This window comes from Pyrus communis, chromosome 12 (genome assembly GCF_963583255.1).
Source record: "Pyrus communis chromosome 12, drPyrComm1.1, whole genome shotgun sequence".
Lineage (NCBI taxonomy): Eukaryota > Viridiplantae > Streptophyta > Magnoliopsida > Rosales > Rosaceae > Pyrus > Pyrus communis.
Genome location: NC_084814.1, coordinates 16,564,555 through 16,583,808, shown reverse-complemented (window position 1 = coordinate 16,583,808; position 19,254 = coordinate 16,564,555). Strand labels below are relative to the sequence as shown.

General features: G+C 39.3%; 2 protein-coding genes across 3 annotated transcripts; both read left to right on the top strand.

Annotated features, from left to right (window-relative positions):
- The first annotated feature begins 7,315 nt into the window (after window positions 1-7,315).
- Window positions 7,316-12,899, top strand: LOC137710717 (calcium-dependent protein kinase 1-like). The gene is made up of 8 exons (XM_068449825.1): window positions 7,316-8,182; window positions 8,770-8,913; window positions 9,328-9,480; window positions 10,098-10,213; window positions 10,408-10,575; window positions 11,102-11,229; window positions 11,339-11,438; window positions 12,310-12,899. The coding sequence occupies exons 1-8, from the start codon at window positions 7,498-7,500 to the stop codon at window positions 12,391-12,393; spliced, it is 1,578 nt and encodes a 525-aa protein (XP_068305926.1). The 5' UTR covers window positions 7,316-7,497; the 3' UTR covers window positions 12,394-12,899.
- Window positions 12,900-13,788: 889 nt separating this feature from the next.
- LOC137710891 (potassium transporter 3-like) lies at window positions 13,789-18,569 on the top strand. 2 transcript variants are annotated; one of them, XM_068450047.1, is made up of 9 exons: window positions 13,789-14,042; window positions 14,340-14,583; window positions 14,667-14,915; window positions 15,040-15,090; window positions 15,164-15,448; window positions 15,528-15,580; window positions 16,389-16,503; window positions 16,696-16,950; window positions 17,157-18,569. In XM_068450047.1, the coding sequence occupies exons 1-9, from the start codon at window positions 14,040-14,042 to the stop codon at window positions 18,251-18,253; spliced, it is 2,352 nt and encodes a 783-aa protein (XP_068306148.1). In that variant the 5' UTR covers window positions 13,789-14,039; the 3' UTR covers window positions 18,254-18,569. The 2 variants fall into 2 exon arrangements, with proteins under 2 accessions (XP_068306148.1, XP_068306149.1); XM_068450048.1 differs by having other exon boundaries at window positions 13,799-14,042; window positions 15,188-15,448.
- The last annotated feature ends 685 nt before the right edge of the window (window positions 18,570-19,254 follow it).

Below are 19,254 nucleotides of genomic sequence, written 5' to 3'. Positions count from 1 at the left end.
TTATCCCACATTTTATAGACATTACAAGCACAAGCATTCTACAATGTGAAGAACCACAACAAATCATTCAACAAATGGGAATGTTGGGAAATTGTCAAAGATTGTCCCAAATACAAAATTGTGCCAACTGGTCCAGAAGTTGTCATGCACGACGTCCTTCTACATAGTTCGCCAAAAGCAGACCTGGCAGAACAGGAAGGCAACACATTTGAAGAGACGGAAGGGACGCCTGAAGAAGTGCCGGAGATGTAACCAACTTGTCAATCCCTAAGGCCTTAACGTAAAAAGGCTGCAAAGAAAAAAGGGAGTTCTTCTAAAAATGACTGCACAAAATATATGGACGAACTTTCATGCCAATGTGAATTGAACATGGCACGGGAAGTGGCTAAAGATAAGGCAAAAGTTGTGGCTATGGAAGCAATCTTAGTAGCTACTGAGAGACGTGATGCAGCTAATGAGAAACAAAGAGAAATACTTAATCGAAAAAGCCAGGTGGTTAGAGAAAAAAGGATGGCTTAAGCAGATCATGACACTATGAAAAAGTCTCTAGAAGGAATGTCTCTGAATTCTAAATATTTTTGGACATTGGAAAAAAAAAGACGTGGTGCGAATGAGGATTGCAAAAGACATGGAAACAAGTCGAGGAGGTTCTAGCTACACATATCCTAGCAACGAAGATCCTAGCACCACATATCCTAGCTCCTCAGACTTTGTATAATTTCTTATTTATTTTAAGTACTTTATGTAATTTCTTATTTATTTGTAGTACTTTATGTAATTTCTTATTTATTTTTAGTAATTTATGTAATTTCTTATTTATTTTTAGTACCAAAGAAAATTATATAAACTCACCGAATAAACTTAAAAAAACACACGAAATAAAATTTCATAAACTAATAACCACATCCTTCCACCACAAGTTCCTTTTAATCTTCACCTTGTTGCAATCTCCACTGGTGCTCAATCAAGTCAGTTTGACAGGTTAAGTGCCAGTATGGTAGTTGCATATTTGTGTATCGCTCAATGATCAAGTGATTGTAATGCCCATCCCGTTCCAATGGCTCGTGTTGTACGGGATCTTCGGTGTGGTCATGAGCACAATAGATACGTGTTCTTAAGTTGTTCATCGTGTCCGGCTCGTATTCATCGACGACATCGTAATCATACTGATCTTCCACAATCATATTGTGGAGGATGATACACGTCATCATGATGGATCGAAGATCCTCGACAGCAAACATTCTGGTAGCAGCCCTGACAATCGCCTAACGAGCTTGCAGGATACCAAAACAGCGTTCCACATCCTTCCTACACCCCTCTTGACATTTTGCAAAGTGTTTTTCTTTTTCACTTTGTGGATGTGGCACTGTTTTGACAAACGTTGACCACGTTGGGTAAATATCATCTGCTAGGTAGTATGCTCATTCGTATTTATGGTCATTCACCCAATATGTGACTCTCGGTGCTTTTCCTTGCAGAACCTCGTCGAGCATTGGAGATTGGGCCAGAACATTAAGGTCATTTTGAGCTCTTGGAAAACCAATGAAAGCATACCAAATCCAAGTATCAAATGAAGCCACCGCTTCCGAAATGATATTTTTGGCTCATTTTTTGTCGCCATAAACTCCTTGCCATGCACTCGAATAGTTTTTCCAAGTCCAGTGCATGCAGTCGATGTTTCCAATCATGTCAGGAAAACCTCGCATCTCAGTCTTCTTCAAAAGCTTTTGCATGTCCCTTGGTGTGGGTTTCTGGAGGTACTCATTAGTGTACAGGGCTTCGACTGCGGAGCAAAACCGCATGAGGAACTCCAAAATAGTTATTTTTCCCATCCTCGCTATCTCATTCACTTGATCTACAGATACTTCATATGCAAGCATCCATAAGGCAATCGTAAAGGAAGAAAACCTAGAACATGAAAAACATATTTTTTTTTTTTTTTGCACAAAGTATGGATCATGGTTGCAAATAACACACATGATTTTGTTGAACAAACTTCGTTGCATTCTAAAATGACATCTAAAAATATGATCAGGGAATACACTGTTAGGGATACAATAATCTTCCAAGAGATATTTACCTCGTCTTTCCGTCTTTCTATCAAAGTTTGCGGCACGTCTAGGTTTGTCTATCTGATCCACAACTTCCATGACACGACGGGAATGTGAGGCCCTTTGCCTTCTATCTTCATCATCTTCATCCTCTTCCATTGCGAAAGCCTCATCTTCACCTTCCTCCGCATTGAACAATTCTTCATGTTGTGCCAACAATTTTTTCTGGTGCTCATTGATTTCATACAATCTCCTTGAAGAAGACATTGTAAGAACTCAAGATTTAAAAACGATGAAGAAAGATTCTGAGCTAAAAAAGAAGGATTGAGTTTGGTGTATGAATGAGGATGGATGTAGGGTTTATATAGACAAAAAACGAAAGGATGTTGTTCTTGACAATGTCATGTAGCACTACGTGATTGGTTAAAAATCTGATCGAAATTTTGACTAAATTATTGCAAATAAATAGTAACACGAGGCGCGTCGGGATTGGTTGAAAATCTATCCATAAAATAGTATGTGTGGATAATGACATGTGGCGTGACAAGATTGGTTGAAAATCTGATCAAAATCTTGGCTAAATTATTGTAAACAGATAGTGACACATGACGCGTCGGGATTAGTTGAAAATCTTATTGGACATCTATCCACAAAATAGTACATTCGGATAATGACATGCGGTGTGACAAGATTGGTTAAAAATCCTATCCGAAATTAAAACTACATTTATTTATTTATTATTTTATAAAAAAATTAGGGTTAATCTCAGTTTACTGTTCTAAAATTTATGGGTTTTTAACATTTAATACATCAAGTTTTTTTTATCCTAGAGTGGTACATGAAGTCATAATTTTGGAACACTTTCAAACATCCGTTAGGGTTGCTGTTAAATCAACCGTTAACTGGTGACGTGGCACCTACATGGACAATAACATGGCGCCACATGTCAATATGGCCACGTGGATATTTAAAAAAAAATTAAAATTTTAAAAATTTGGGCCCAATCGTCTTCCATTGAGAGGAAGAGTTCTATCTCCGGAAGAGTTCGATCTCCCTCCCTTCTCTCCTTCGCGTCCCACCCACCTCCATCTTCTCTGAAGTACCCACTTTGTCGTCGCTATCTTCTCCGGCCACCTATATCCCACACCCACTTCTCCTCCCGACAACCGACTCCCAAACTCCCCAAACCGCCATTTTCACCCACACACCACACCCAAACTCCCCAACGAACACGAATCCAAGAAGATCAAGATCAGCAACGGCTTCACCAGCAGCACCTCCCTTCACAGAGAACCTATGTCCCCCTCCTTCATCTCTATCCCACCTTCTACGGCTCATCCGTCTACAAAATTCACTTCGCCAACAATAAGAAACAGCACCGACCTTAACTTGTAAATAACTTACAAAATTTACATAGATCCGCTTAGAAATTTGGATTTAACAATTTGATTCTTTCATCTGATCCAAAACACGCTTCAATGTTCTGGAAGGTAAAGATTTTATCCTATCTATTTTTCTTGAACAAAATTGTTTGGTTTTTTTTTAATAATATTCAAAGTTTTCCATTTTTAATCTCTTTTCCTTAGAAATTGTTTTTATTCCAAACTTGGTTTGTGAAGTTATTAGGTTTTGATTACCCATAAACATATATTGCTAGGAGACGGCGGTGTGGGTGAAATAGGGGTGGTGGGACTGAGTGTAGCAGAACAAAATGTAGACGGGCCGCCATGAAAAAGGGAAGGAGTTGCAGACCTGGAGGAAGAACTCGTGGGTGAGTTGGAAGGCGGGGGAGTTGAGGTTCGAGTGGAAACGTGACTCGGGTGAGTTCTGTTGCTGGTAGAGAATGGTGTAGACCCGAAGGAGGTGGGCCGGGTCGACTAAGGATGGGACGGCGGTGGCAACTTGGGTGGGTGCGGGGGATCGGGTGAGTTCTGTTAAAGAAGAAGACAACCTTTTTCTTTTGTAATTTTTTAATTTTTTAATTTTTTAATGTTTAATTTTTAATTTTTAATTTATTTTTAATATCGACATAAGACCATTATTGACACGTGACGGCCGGTCATTGTCTATGTGGGTACGATGTCATCAGTTAACGGAAAACTTAACTGCCAGACTAACGGATGTATGAGACTGTCCCAAAATTAACACTTTAGATATGATTCTGGGACGAAAAAAACTTCATGTACTAAATGTTGAAAACCGCGAAATTTAAGGGTAGTAAACTGATATTAACCCAAAAAATTAATAATATTTTAAATGGGCTGGGTGCCAGCACATTTTTTAGACTTTGTGCCAATGCATTTTTTAGAGGTGGAGATGCTTTTGGCCAATTACTGTTCATTGGGTATATCACTGTTCACTGAGTGGGCTAAATAGGCTAGATGCTGGCGTATTTTTTTAGGGGGTGGAGTTACTCTTAGGCCATCTCCAAACGATCTGGCCAGAGGGCTATAGGGCTAAAAATAGTTCGAAATGACACGAAAACATCTCCAACCAAGGGCTAGACCAAAGCGCTTGTGGACCCCATCAGGCCAAAACCAGCCAATTAGGCGAACCAACTGGCCATCTTCAGCCAGCCAGATGAGCCCAACCTACTTTCTTTTTTTTGGACAAATTTTTATTTATTTTTTATAAAAAATTTCTAATTATTTACTTTTCACCATTCCATACTATCTTACCCCATTTTATTTCAATTCTTCACATTATATTCTTTTCCAATAATTTTTCCTTTAATTTTTTCAATAATTTTCAAATGACCACCTCTTTCAATAATATTCCAATATGTTCGAAAAACATTATTTTAATATGATAGTTTAATTCAATTAACTATATTAATTCAATTAAAATAATAAATTATGTTTGGCCTATGGTCTTTGTGTAACATCCCACATCGTCCAGGGAAGTGGATCCTGTAAGCCTTATATGTATATTCCCATCTCTACACAGCACAATGCCTTTTGGGAGCTCACTGGCTTTGGGTTCTGTCGGAACTCCGAAGTTAAGTGAGTTCGCGCAAGAGCAATCCCAGGATGGGTGACCCAGTGGGAAGTTCTTGTGTGAGTTCCCAGAAACAAAATCTTGAGGGCGTGGTCGGGGCCCAAAGCAGATAATATCGTGCTACGGTGGAGTCGAGCTCGGGATATGATGGGGGCTCAGGCCGAGATGTGACAATTTGGTATCAGAACCAATCCCTGGTTGGTAATGTGCCGATGTGGACGTTGGGCCCCTAAGGGGGGGGGTGGATTGTAACATCCCACATCGTCTAGGGGAGTGGATCCTATAAGCCTTATATGTATATTCCCATCTCTACATAGCACGAGGCCTTTTGGGAGCTCACTGGCTTCGGGTTTCGTTGGAACTCTGAATTTAAGCGAGTTCGCGCAAGAGCAATCCCATGATGGGTGACCCACTGAGAAGTTCTCGTGTGAGTTCCTAGAAACAAAACCGTGATGGCATGGTCGGGGCCTAAAGCGGACAATATCGTGTTATGGTCGTGTGAGTTCCTAGAAACAAAACCGTGATGGCATGATCGGGGCCCAAAGCAGACAATATCGTGTTACGGTGGAGTCGAGCCCGGGATGTGGTGGGGGCCCGGGCCGGGATGTGACACTTTTGACACCCTCGGTTGGAGATTATTTTTTGTCACATGGCTATATTTGGCCTATGACCCTTTGACCCCTTCGGTTGGAGATGGTATGAAATATAGTATTACACTATTCATTAAAATATAATTTCTTGAAAGGCTATATAGGGCTAAAGAGAATCATCTGGCTCTCATTTGGTGTGAAATGGCCTTATATATTTACATGGTCAGTTGGTACTTCTTCAAGTTGGCATATTAGGACATGCACTATACTTTTCAAACCCATGATTTGTCACGTAACGCCTTCATGTTTTGTGTCCAGAAAATGACATGAGCGTCACACATGACAAATGCTCAGTTTGCTTGCTTCAAATATTTTCATTGAAAATGGATCTTCTTCCCTGTGTGCATGTGGAGTTTGAGATCATGCAGATTCCAGCGCTGTTTTGTACTCAAAAGGTTCACTTCTTTTGTTTATTTTCTCCCAACTTTAACGTGTATTTGATTTTCTTAACTAAATTAGTAAATTTTGGTATGCCAAATTGTAAAGAAATACTACTAATTAATCATGGCATGTTTTCTTATTATCATACATACTAAATCGTATCATTTATCACATACCTAGCAAATATTACATCGGAGTATTAATTACTAATTCAAATCTATAATCTAATTATAATATGATGCATAGAATCAAAACGAGAACATTTTCGTATATATGTTGTCATAATATTACACGCAAATATCAATTGTGTTGGAAAATAAACCCAACACACGGTGGAACTCGACGAAGAAAGTTAGAATTTCATCATAAAACCAATTGGTAATATGAGGAGTAGCCCAATTTCTTATAAACATATGCAAGGTCCCTCCTCCCATCAATGTGTGGCTCATTCTCAAAGCGCCCATTCACATGTGATGAATTTTCAAGCCTAACACATGAACGACATAACATGATGACGTGGAATGCATGTGGCCGTTTGACTTCACACGTAGGACAACCTGTTCTGATACTATGAAGAATGTTGGAGTTCCACCATAAAACCAATTGGTTATATGGGAAGTAGTCAAACCTCTTATAAACCCATACAAAGTTCTATTCCCATTCATGTAGGACTCATTCTCAACTATGGATACCCATGTGATTGAAATTAGGATCCTAACCATTCTCTACTCCCATGTGCAGGGGCCACGGGATTGCTGGAGATGCAAATCAATGGACCACCTCCCACCATCACCCCAAGTAGATGCATATGATAATTCAGATACGCTAACAATTAGCAGATGGCAAATTTAATTCAAACCACTCCACAGCATTCATGATTAAATTGTTATGCATGACCTAATACACATAAAGTGTAACATGATCCATAATGCATAATCTAATTTAAACAAAAATTTAACATTTGTTGGAAGTGATTTAAAATAGTACTTTTTTATTGACGACTACAAAATCATTAGAGAATGGGGCGATTTTTTCCTCATGGTACCTATACAATGATTTTACGACTTGCAAGGTTAACGTACAAGTTAATTCTTTGGAGTTCAAAATTTCAGTTGGATACGATATAGGCGTGTTCCAACGTAAAATTTTGACGTTATGAATCATAATTTCCAAACCAACTTGCAATCTAATTTTTATTTTTATTTTTCAAATAAAAATAGAAACCCTTTAACCAAGGTCAACTCAATACCCCTCTAGAAGTCCATTATTGTCGATTGACTCGCACAACAACCCCACTCTGTATACTCCGCCACCCAAAACGCCGTCCACATTGACGACGACCCACCGTCGACCATTTCCCTGTCCTAACATCCCTAAATCTTCCAAAAAAATCGTTGACCCCCAATTGACCAAAAAAAATGGGCAACAACTGCAGCAGCGGCACTCTCCCCTCCTCCGCCCAAGACCCGGCCGACCACCACCACCACCCATCAAACGGTGCCGTCCGCATCCTCCCTCCCAATGCCCCCGCCCCACCCAAACCCAAACATCACACACCCCCAACCACCACCTCCGCTTCCAGCACCGCTCCCCTCGGCCGGGTCCTCGGCCGGCCCATGGAAGACGTCCGGTCCACCTACACCTTCGGCCGCGAGCTCGGCCGCGGCCAATTCGGCGTCACCTACCTCGTCACCGATAAGCAGACCAAGCAGCTGTTCGCCTGCAAATCCATCGCCACCCGCAAGCTCACCAACCAAGACGACGTGGAGGACGTCCGCCGCGAGGTCCAGATCATGCACCACCTCACCGGCCACCGCAACATCGTCGAGCTCAAGGGAGCTTACGAGGACCGACACTCCGTGAACCTCGTCATGGAGCTCTGCGCCGGCGGCGAGCTCTTCGATCGGATCATTGCCAAAGGGCATTACTCCGAGCGAGCTGCGGCCAATCTCTGCCGCCAGATCGTCACCGTGGTCCACTACTGTCACTCGATGGGGGTTATGCATCGGGATTTGAAGCCGGAGAACTTCTTGCTCTTGAGCAAGGACGAGGACTCGCCGCTCAAGGCCACCGATTTCGGGCTTTCGGTGTTTTTTAAGCCAGGTGAGCTCAACTTTGAGGGTGTGAATATCATGTGTAGTTTTGTTGCAGTATATTTTAACATCTGTTATATAAAACCCCCAATCTTGAAAGCTGAAACAAGCAATGTGTTTGCTTTAATTGGTAAAGCTATCGGTTTTCGAAGATTAGCATTTGCGTTAATTTGGGTGATGAAATTGAGCTGAAGCTGACAACTTGTGAGGAAATTACTAGGAATTGAAGGGTTTAAACCCCCATCACCTACCCTCGTGAGTTATATGTTACTTGTTTCCGGTTATTGTCCGTCAGGATTGGGTGAACCCCAAATGCTTGTGGGGATATCAATTTATTGTTGGGAGGCAAGCATTTTGTTCTGGTGGTCATTGCACCAAAAGAGCGCACAATCCTACTCTGCTTGTAAACCATGAATAACTAACAAGCATGTTATGGTTGCCACTTTGCCCGAGTGTCCTTACTCCTATTTCTCGGTATTTTGATTGTTTTGGGTCTTCTGTCAACCTTCCATGTTGCTTGTATTTTGAATTTGGAAACTTGTTCCTCGCCTTCATTGTTATCATACCATAGGACTTTACAGTTCATTTTTTATGCAGGAGATGTATTTAAGGATCTTGTGGGAAGTGCATATTATGTTGCTCCTGAAGTGCTACGTCGTCGTTATGGAGCTGAGGCTGATATTTGGAGTGCAGGGGTGATACTATACATTCTACTTTGTGGGGTACCACCATTCTGGGGAGGTATGGCTCTTCTTCCTTAAGAGTAACTGTATTCAGAGATTTTTATTTTCTTTAACAACTGCCATGCAGTGGTTTCTATTAGTGAGTAGAAATGCAGAATTCTAAGTATTCCTTCATGAATGTGTCATTTGTTTCTCCGTTGATACCGGAAAATCTCATGATGAGCCCCTACCATATTAGCTTTATTTTTCCATCCAATTCTGATAAGTCGAAGCCTTTTTTCTTAAACCAAGTAATGTATAAATACTTTACTTCCGCTCTAACAAGTGAATTGACTTGTAGTATGCATTAAGTCAACACTCAGAAGCAGCTAGAATTTTAGGATATCACCCATTTTCAGTTTATCACTTTAGTACAAGTTGCCACGTAAAGGGGTCATCAGTTTCACTTTTCTAAATTGTATTTTATGCGCAGAGAATGAACAAGGTATCTTTGACGCAATCCTTCGGGGACATCTTGACTTCGCATCTGACCCTTGGCCTTCCATATCCAGCAGTGCCAAAGATCTTGTGAAGAAAATGCTCCGAGCTGATCCTAAGGAACGACTTACTGCAGCTGACGTCCTAAGTAAGTTTCACAATGACATATTCCTAGACATGGAATACTTTAAATATTGCATGCTTTCTATTTTAATTTTTTTTCGTTTTTTGGTTTTAGTGTATCTATAACTGTTGATGATTCACTTTCCCACACCCTTCCCTCTCGCAACCCTACCTACCCTCATCCCCAAAAACCAACAATTATAAAAATAGAATTGTTGAGAACATTTATGCCTACTTTCTCTACGTAGAAGCGGGCATGATTTTGGATAACGTGTAGTTGTGATTGTGCTCGAGGAATGATGACATAGTATCATCTCCTTGTTGGCATCATGTTAACAAATTAAACGGTGAATGTTATGGAGGATGCTCCTGGTACAATTCCATCTAAGCGGACTGGCTAGCCATATGGTTTATCAGGAGGATCAAGAGAACAGTATGAAGAAGCTCAATGGATATGGTGTTGAGTAATTATTCTGAATAGTTAGGTGTAGTTTCATAATTATCTTTGCTAGCTCTGTAGTTTGACTTATTATATTTGCTAGTTCCTACCATTAGATTTTTGTGCTTCCTGTGTTAAACATCCTCCATGCGTTGAGGCTTTTTCTTAGCTACAGTTTCTGAACCACTCAAAACACAATGCAGGCCATCCATGGATGCGAGAAGATGGTGATGCATCTGATAAACCTCTTGATATTGCCGTTCTATCTAGAATGAAACAGTTCAGGGCAATGAACAAACTCAAGAAAGTAGCATTGAAGGTAAGAGCATCTTTTATCAACATCGTTAGCATCCTCTTTGTGCACTGGAATGAGGCTGGTGGAAATGAATCCTGGGCTTGGGGATGCTGCTGGTCCAGCCCATGTCATGAGACTAGAAATTTGTCAGTATCCTCATGCATGCTTGTTTCATGACCAAACATTTAATAAAGTTGTGCTTTATTTCTTTCTTGCAGGTAATTGCAGAAAATCTTTCTGAAGAGGAAATCATAGGCTTGAAGGAAATGTTCAAATCCATGGACACAGATAACAGTGGAACAATTACATATGAAGAGTTAAAAGCTGGCCTTCCAAAACTTGGTACCAAGCTCTCTGAGTCAGAAGTGAGACAGTTGATGGAAGCGGTAATATCTCGAGTCTTCTTACTGTTAGTCCAACGTGAACTTCATGATTCCAGTGTTTTTGGTAATTTCGTCATTAAGAGAGAAGAGAAACAAAAGATATGAAAAACCCAAAAAAAAAAAAAAAAAAAAAAAATATGAAGAGAAGAGACTTTTGATTTCTCTTACTCGTACCGATAAAAGTAGAGAGGAAACATTAGTTGAGGACATTTTGAAGTAGTTAAAAATAAACAAGATCTGAATGTCACTTTCCCCTCCAATCTCTCCATTTGTGGAGGAAAGTGAATGAGGAGAGAAAATAAGACTTCAAAACTATTTTCGAAACATCATTCTCTTCACATATACCCATCCATTTCGTTAATTTTAAACGAGCTTTTGTTCCAAATTTCCAAGTGCTTCAGTCTTTGTTAACCTATAAGTCTACATCGGTTAGTTGTGTGGCTTGTTCAGATAGTTGATGTGTAATTCTTCAATTGGATGACCTATTCCCTGATCCTACATAGTTGAAAAACTCTGGTTTCATTTTCAGGCTGATGTGGATGGAAATGGAACGATTGACTACATCGAGTTTATAACCGCTACTATGCACATGAATAGAATGGAAAGAGAGGACCATTTATACACAGCCTTTGAATATTTTGACAAAGACAAGAGCGGGTAACAGTTTATTGTCAGTAACATAGTTATAGCTGTGTTTTACCCCATTTTCAATTGTATATCAAACTGTCACTTTTTAAAATTATGTTTTGACCTCTTCTCATTTTAGGTACATCACGATGGAAGAATTGGAGCAAGCACTTAAGAAGTATAATATGGGCGATGAGAAAACAATTAAGGAAATCATTGCAGAAGTTGACACGGACCGTGTACGTGCCTAATCTTTTGTCTTAACATATATATATATATATATATCTTTATCTTGATATGTATTTTCTTCGCTCTCTCTACGTGTGTGTGTGTTTTTAATATTGATATTTTCCTCCTATTTACCACATAGGGGAGATTAACAAATTTACATCAAGGAAGATATGTCACTAAGGCCTCGTTTGTTAGAGGATAGGACTATTCACTATATTGAACGCAGTTTGAAGGAAGAAATGATGAGAACTTCCATGTTTTGTCCAAGAAGGTTACTCATGAAGAAAAGCTATCCTAACTAATAATCCCCACAAAAATTGTAGGGTTAAAAGGGACGCTTTTTCTTCATGAGTAGCCTTCAACTTGGACAAAATAAGAAAGTTGTCATCCATTTCTTCTTTCAAAATGCCTTCAATATAGTGAATAGTCCCATCCAAGCCAATGCTCTCTAACAAAGTAACAAATGAGGCCTATAGGATTAAGGTTCAACTGTTAAGGTTCAACTGTTCCTCAATATTATAGTGACTGTTCCTCAATATTATAGTGAATATCATGTTGAGAAGACGACTTTGCTTACAGTGTTGATTTTAACCACAAAATTGCAGTTGACATCCTGATACCAAAACTGTAATGGCCATATGCTGGGACAGGGGCAATATAATAATTCCCGTGTTTTGAACCGAATCATTAAATCAGGCAGTCTCTGTGAATTTGAATGGGGAAAAGAAATCATGTTACTGAATGCACCTTATCATCTCATAGTTACACCATCGCACCATACTAACAAACTGACTGTTTATGTCTTGAGTGTTTTTGAAGCCTTGATGTTTCTTCCAGAGTGTTTCTGTCGCAGTTAATGAATTCCGAAATTATTTGCAGGATGGAAGGATTAACTACGATGAATTTGCAGCCATGATGAGGAAGGGCAATCCTGAGTTGGTCACAAATAGACGAAGAAAATAAATTAAACACAGTTTGAATGTTTTGCTGGGCTGGCTTAACCAGTTTTCTTAATTTTGCGGGTTCCTGATACACCTTGAGATATGTACCACTTACAATCTCAGTTTAGCTGTTTGGGATTGCAAGTCCTTGGCCTGCCCTTCGGCAGGATAATACTTCTGCTGTTTGCAGGGGAGATTTCTCCTTTCTGGCAATTTATGCGGTGCAGTGTAAGAGCAAATGCGGGTTCTCTAACCCCAACTCCCAAGTTATGTAATCCTCCCTATTTTTCCTTTCTGTTTCACGGTTTTTTTACCTTGTAACTGAAATGTTGGTTTGCTCGTGAGCCACACTATCCTTGCAACTGAAATGTTGGTTTGCTCTTAAGCCACACTATCAATAGGGCAATATCAAAGCAGTTGAAGCTAGAAATGTAATGATTTGGATTTTGCCTACATTTTTTTTTGCCTTCAACAACTGTTCAAGGAAAGCTATTTATATATGGATGAAGATTTCTTCTGGTTTTTTCAGCATTTAATGTTTTAACTCCATTAATTTTGTTGGACAAGAAATGAAATTAACATTCAACAAGCAATGCAAGGCATAAAGAAAGAAATGGAAAAACCAGATAGGGTTGATAGGGATGGTAATTCTAACTGTTAAACCCGATAACTATTGATAACTGTCTGAATGGATTGGATTGGATTAGGATATAAAAATTTGGGTATATTTTGGAAATGGGGAAAGCTGTGAACATTATTTGGTTATGGTTTTGAACCGATAACACCAGCAATTTAAGTAATTTTCACAAAATTGGGTTTGAATCGTTTGGCAGGTAAAGAAGGGCAAAGAGGAGGATTGCAAATAATAGTTGATTAGGTTGCTTTAGAAATAACATTAAAGTCGATTTTAAAATCCATTCCTCAGTTTTACAAAACCACAAAGACAAAAGAAACAAATTGTTAGAAAAATATAAAACATGATATCGTTTGACTCAACTTCACGAGAACAAATCATCTTATTCCTCATGTCTCGCAGTTCTACAACTTCACACTTGAGGTCACTAGAAGTTTCACACAAAGTGGTCCGAATGGGCCTGAAACTACTTTTGTCCTTTAGTGGCTTTGCCGATGCCTTTTTCATACTTGCCACACAAGGATACTTAATTAATTTTGGATAGTGTTTCACACCCATTTTACATTCCACACATCTTTACTAATTTTTTGCTATTAATCTTTTTTAATTTATTTAATTTGACTGTCGAAAATTAAAAAAAAAAAAGTATTAGAAATGAGAAGTAAAAATGGACGAATGGATAAGAATATCCTTAATTTTCTGTGAAATATGTTACTTCGTAAAATTCCAAGGGATGAATCCGCAATTACACTTTTGGCACCCCAATAAAAAACACACGTTTTATCAAAAGCCGACATCCATTGCTCTGGACCTTTGGGAGGGCCCACCGAAACAGAAAAACTGAAACACACCGAGAAAATCCCGGCCGCAAAGGAGACCCCGCCAGATTTGGATCTCTGATACAACGTTCGACTCTTTCGAACTCGATTCCGTCTTTTAATTTTTCTCAAAAATTTCTGTGGTTTCGATTTTCTAATCATTTTCTTGAAGATTCAAGCGGCAAGGAGGGCACAGAGATCCGTCCCCGGCTGGCCATGGTAAAATCCTTCACTTTTCTGTTTGTTTCTCGAGAAAAATCACCCAGAAAGTGCAAGAAATTTGTTTGAATCCCGCCCATTCGTTAGTTTATGCTAAAGTTCATAATTTTGTCATGTTTCATTAAATTCCAAAATAATTTAGTTTAGTTAAACTGAAATCGAAAACAAATGAAAAAAAGGTTAGAAATTTGGGGTTGCCTTGAATAGAGTAATTGATTTTGTTTAATTAGTTAAATGTTTGGTGTTTAGCTTAAAAAGATTGAGAATTTAAGCACTTTGTTTGTGTTGTTTAAACAGGTTAACAGAAGAGGTCAATGTAGGGAAAATGCCCTTTTCTTGTATAAGAGTTTTGGTTTGCTTTTCGGTGCTTTGAGCATTCCCCCTCTTTATGTTTATAAATGTGCATTTTCTGGAGGATTGCTCAATTATCAAACCGACGATGCGATATTTGGGGTGTTTTCAGTGATTTTTTGGACTCTTACTCTTATATCTTTGCTAAAGTATGTCCTTGTCATGTTGAGCGCCGACGACAATGGTCAAGGTAAAGAGCTGATGCACTTGTCCTCACTGTTTGCACAACCTTTTGCTTGCTTCGTTGATTTATCGCTGTGTTGTCATTTGCAGGCGGTGTTATTGCATTATATGCGCTCCTTTGCAGAAATGCGAAATTCTGTTTGCTGCCTAATTATCAGGCATCTGATGAGGAGATCTCCACATACCGCTACCCTGGTTGTTCCAATACGAACAGGCCCACTTCTCCATTGAAAAGGTTTATCGAGAGACATAAAAGTTCAAAAACCTGTCTACTTCTTGTAGTATTATTTGGAGCTTCCATGGTGATTTGTGTTGGTATCCTCACTCCTGCAATATCAAGTAAGATTACTTTGTCTGACCTCATTGATCCTTTAAATGTTCAGGTGGGACTGTAATGATTGATTTCTATGTTCGCGCATATTTCTTTTACAACCTCTGCTAAAAAGTGTTTGGTCATTTGCAGTTTTTGCATCTGTGGAGGGGCTACAATTTCAAGCAACGAATTTGCATAGTGGTGAGCGTTATTTTCCACGTTAAAATTTTCTTCACTTCTGAAATTTACCTCACTTTATCTCATGCCATTTTAGCTACAAACTCTTCTACACAACCAGGTGTGGTGGTTCTTATTGCCTGTATTTTATTGGTTGCCCTTTTTGTTTTGCAACACCGTGGCATCCACAAATTGGCCTTCATTTTCACTCCAATTATGATCCTTTGGCTACTGTTAATTGCTGCTGTTGGAATCTACAATATCATCGAGTGGAATCCAAGGGTATATCAGGCTCTTTCTCCTTATTACATTTACATATTCTTTAAGACGACAGGAAAAGATGGCTGGCTTTCTCTTGGAGGAATACTTTTATGTGTGACTGGTAAGTAGAGCACTTGCATTTTTCTTTTTGTTCCTTAGCTTTTGCTCCTCATAATTGTGCAGTGTTTGTCGAATTGCAGGAACTGAAGCCATCTTTGCGGATCTTGGCCACTTCAGAACAGCACCAGTAAGGGTATGCACTACCAATATTGGTAAAATTAGGTCTTTCAGTTCGTGATAAGCTGTGGGTTTGTCCATTGAAGTCAGGAATGAGCAACAATATCATTTTCTTTGTTTTGAATTGTTTTTGCATTTTATAAGAGCTTTGAGCCCCATTGCTTTGGGATTTTCCATTGTGGTGTGAAGAACAGGTTTTAGGACTTGAGATTACGGCAACAAAACACTGGTGTTAGAAGTGAAACTTATTGTCTAGATGTGTAGTTCTTTTTCGTAGGTTGATATGCTGAATGGGTTTCTGCAATAAAATCGAACTTTCCAGTTAATAGTTACGAAACTTGTTTTTAGGAGAAATATACACTGGTATATGCTGGTCTAATTTACATGGAGAATGATCTGATGGCAGAAACGCACTAATGGTTTGTTTGTAATATATACAATTCTCTTTTTTTTTTCCTTTTTTTTTTTTTTTTTTTGCTTTGAAAAGCGGCCTTAACCTGCAGGAGTATCTCTAAATTCCATACCTCTCGCCTTTAAAAAATTCTATACATCTCATTTCAGGTTGTTGTCCGACAAATCGTGATTTAAACAACTTTTCGAGACCTGGAACTTTTTGTTTTAGACTTTAAAGATTATTTCACACCTTCACCAGTTGCTAGCTCGTTTCATAATCTGATTGAAGCCATTTCTACTTTAAACAATTTCTTTTCAAAAGTGAATCTTACAATTGAATTTGATCCAGCTGGCGTCACCTTACTCCACTAGTTTCTACGTCAGCAGTCCTAGGTGGCAAGGGGAAAACTAACACATGTTGCTATGTGCAGGTTGCATTTTCTTTTGTGATTTACCCATGCCTAATACTTCAATACATGGGACAAGCTGCGTTTCTTTCGAGAAATCTATCTGCAGTATCTATGAGCTTTTTCGCTTCTGTTCCACGTAAGCTTCTAGAGCTTTTTCGTTGATTCAGGAATGCACTGGCGTGCATACTTTACAGCCTGCATCTCCCGTTAACACTTGACATTGTGAAAATTGATGAGCATTGTTGCATTGCATTATATATTTTTAAAGAACTATTCAGTTAAGAGCTGCTGATTTTTGTCCTAAAGAATGCTCATGTCTTTTCTGTAGCTCCCTTATTGTGGCCAGTACTTGTGGTTGCACCTTTGGCTGCCATTGTTGCCAGTCAACCTGTTATCTCTTCCACATTCTCAGTTGTCAAGCAGTGTCAGGCAATACGATGTTTCCCTCGCGTCAAGGTTGTACATACAAAGAGAAGGATATCTGGTCAGATATACATCCCTGAGTTGAACTGGTTTCTTATGATCATCAGTCTGGCTGTCACAATTGGATTTCAAGACACAATTCGTATAGCAAATGCTTATGGTATGTCATCTTTGCTCTAAAAAATAAATTACAAGATATTATTATTCTTCTTATTGACGAGTATGTCTGAGCCATATATGTGCCATTGCTAAAGTACGAGGACTCGTAATTTTTGTCAAGTGATGGTCAAAATAACAATAAATTTCTATGTCATGTTTATTCTTTATTTTTGTAAATGAAAGCTTATCCTGCTTTTCTAATATCAGGGATTGCATTTTTGGGTGTTACAATCATAACTACGTGGTTGGTATCGCTAGTCATCGACCTTGTTTGGCATCAGAGTTTCATGCTTTCCCTTTTATTTTGTGTACTTTTCGGTTCAGTTGAAGCCGTCTACCTTTCATCTTTGTGCGTGAGAATCCTCAAAGGTACATGGCTTCCCCTGGTTTTGTCTGCTGTCTTCTTGGTAGTTATGTATGTCTGGCAATATGGCACGCAGAAGAAGTATTTGTATGACTTGCATAACAAGGTTTCAATGAAGTGGATGCTCACGCTGGGTCCTAGTCTTGGCATTGTTAGGGTCCCTGGAATTGGCCTCATCTACACTGAATTGTCTACCGGAGTTCCAGCATCATTTACTCATTTCTTAACCAACCTACCGGCTTTTTACCAAGTGATTGTCTTCGTTTGTGTTAAAACTGTTCCTGTTCCTTATGTTCCCCAAAAAGAAAGGTATCTTGTTGGCCGTATTGGACCCAAATCTTTTGGGATGTACCGTTGTATGGTTCGGAATGGGTACAAAGATGTCTTTAAAAATGGGGACGACTTTGAAATTGATGTGGTGATGAGCATAGCAGAGTTCATCCAAATGGAAGCAGAAGGTTCTGGAACCCCTGAAGGCACTGTGGACCGCCGTATGGCAGTTGTGAAGACATCTGGGAAGTTTGGCACGGTGTTGGTTATGGCACAAACTTCTGGCCTTGGAGAAAGCAGCAGTTCAAGTTCTTCAGCGATTGTGAGCAGTGCCAAGTCTCCCACGCTGCAGAACTTGCAGGCCAACTACGAGCAAGAAGCACCAAAACTCAACTATTGGAGGCGGGCTCGGTTTGGATTGCTGGATGCAAAATGCAAAGACTCCCGCCTAAAGGAACAGCTCCAGGAACTTGTGGAAGCAAAACATGCCGGGGTAGCATATGTAATAGGTCAGGCATACTTAAAGGCGAAATGGAATTCATCGTTCTTAAAGAAGTGCGCTATCGATGTTGCCTACTCTTTCTTACGCAAGAATTGCCGCTCTCCCGCTGTTACCCTGAACATCCCTCATATTTGTTTGATCAAGGTGGGCATGAACTACATCGTGTAACGCAAACCTCCGGCAATACATCTTCTGATGTTGCATATTTTGGCAGCAAAACTTCCATTGTGCCTGCTTTTGTCCAGAGCAAAAAGCACTTTTGGTTTGTGTGAATAAGTTCAGATTCTTGGTATGGAAGATATGTGTGCTCACTTGGCACAAAGCATGGGTGGAGGAGGTTCCTAACTTCATGTCCATGTCAAGTTGTCTGGTGTAAGTGGTTCCAAAATAATTGAATTTTGCCCCCACAAAATTTGAAGCCACATTCTTTGTATTTCCCCCCGTACCCCAGAGCATGATAGAATTTTCGGATTTTGCTATTTCATTCGAATCGATGTTTGTTTACAATAGGATTTTCTTTGTTTTTGTTTTTTTTTTTTTCAGCTTAAGGGAGATTGAGAGTGGAGAGTTGTTCATACACATTGTGTCATTCAGAATTCATTACAAAACAGATTCATTGAGTTTGTTTTTTCTTTTGATTCCTACTTTATTAAAATTTTCATCAAGTTTATACCTACTTAAGATAGGGATATTTATTTTGCACGCCTTGTGTCGGTACATTTTTAACAACCCTGGATATGGGGGGATTCTTGTATACGACCGGGGACGCCCAAGTCTTTCCCTTGAAAATGGACACGCTTAAATGGATCAAATGAACCGTAAGGGTTCGTTTGATGGGCTGTATGAGATTGGACCTTTGAGATAAGATTGAATTGACAGGAGTCAGTTGCATAACTAGGTGTGTGGTTGGGTTACATAAAACCATCATATTTTCCTTATTTCGGATTTGTCGCCAATCTAGCCCATGTTACAATTTTTTCTCACCAAACATTGGCTGGGTTACAATTTAATTAGAAATAACTCATTTCATTATGCCCACCAAACGAGGCCTAAGAGATTTGCACTCATTCTTCATCTTTCAACTCATTTATATCTTAAAATAAATCATCGAGAAAGAAGAAAAGAACGAGAGTGAAACTCATACCACATTATTTATGTGTAAGTTTTAG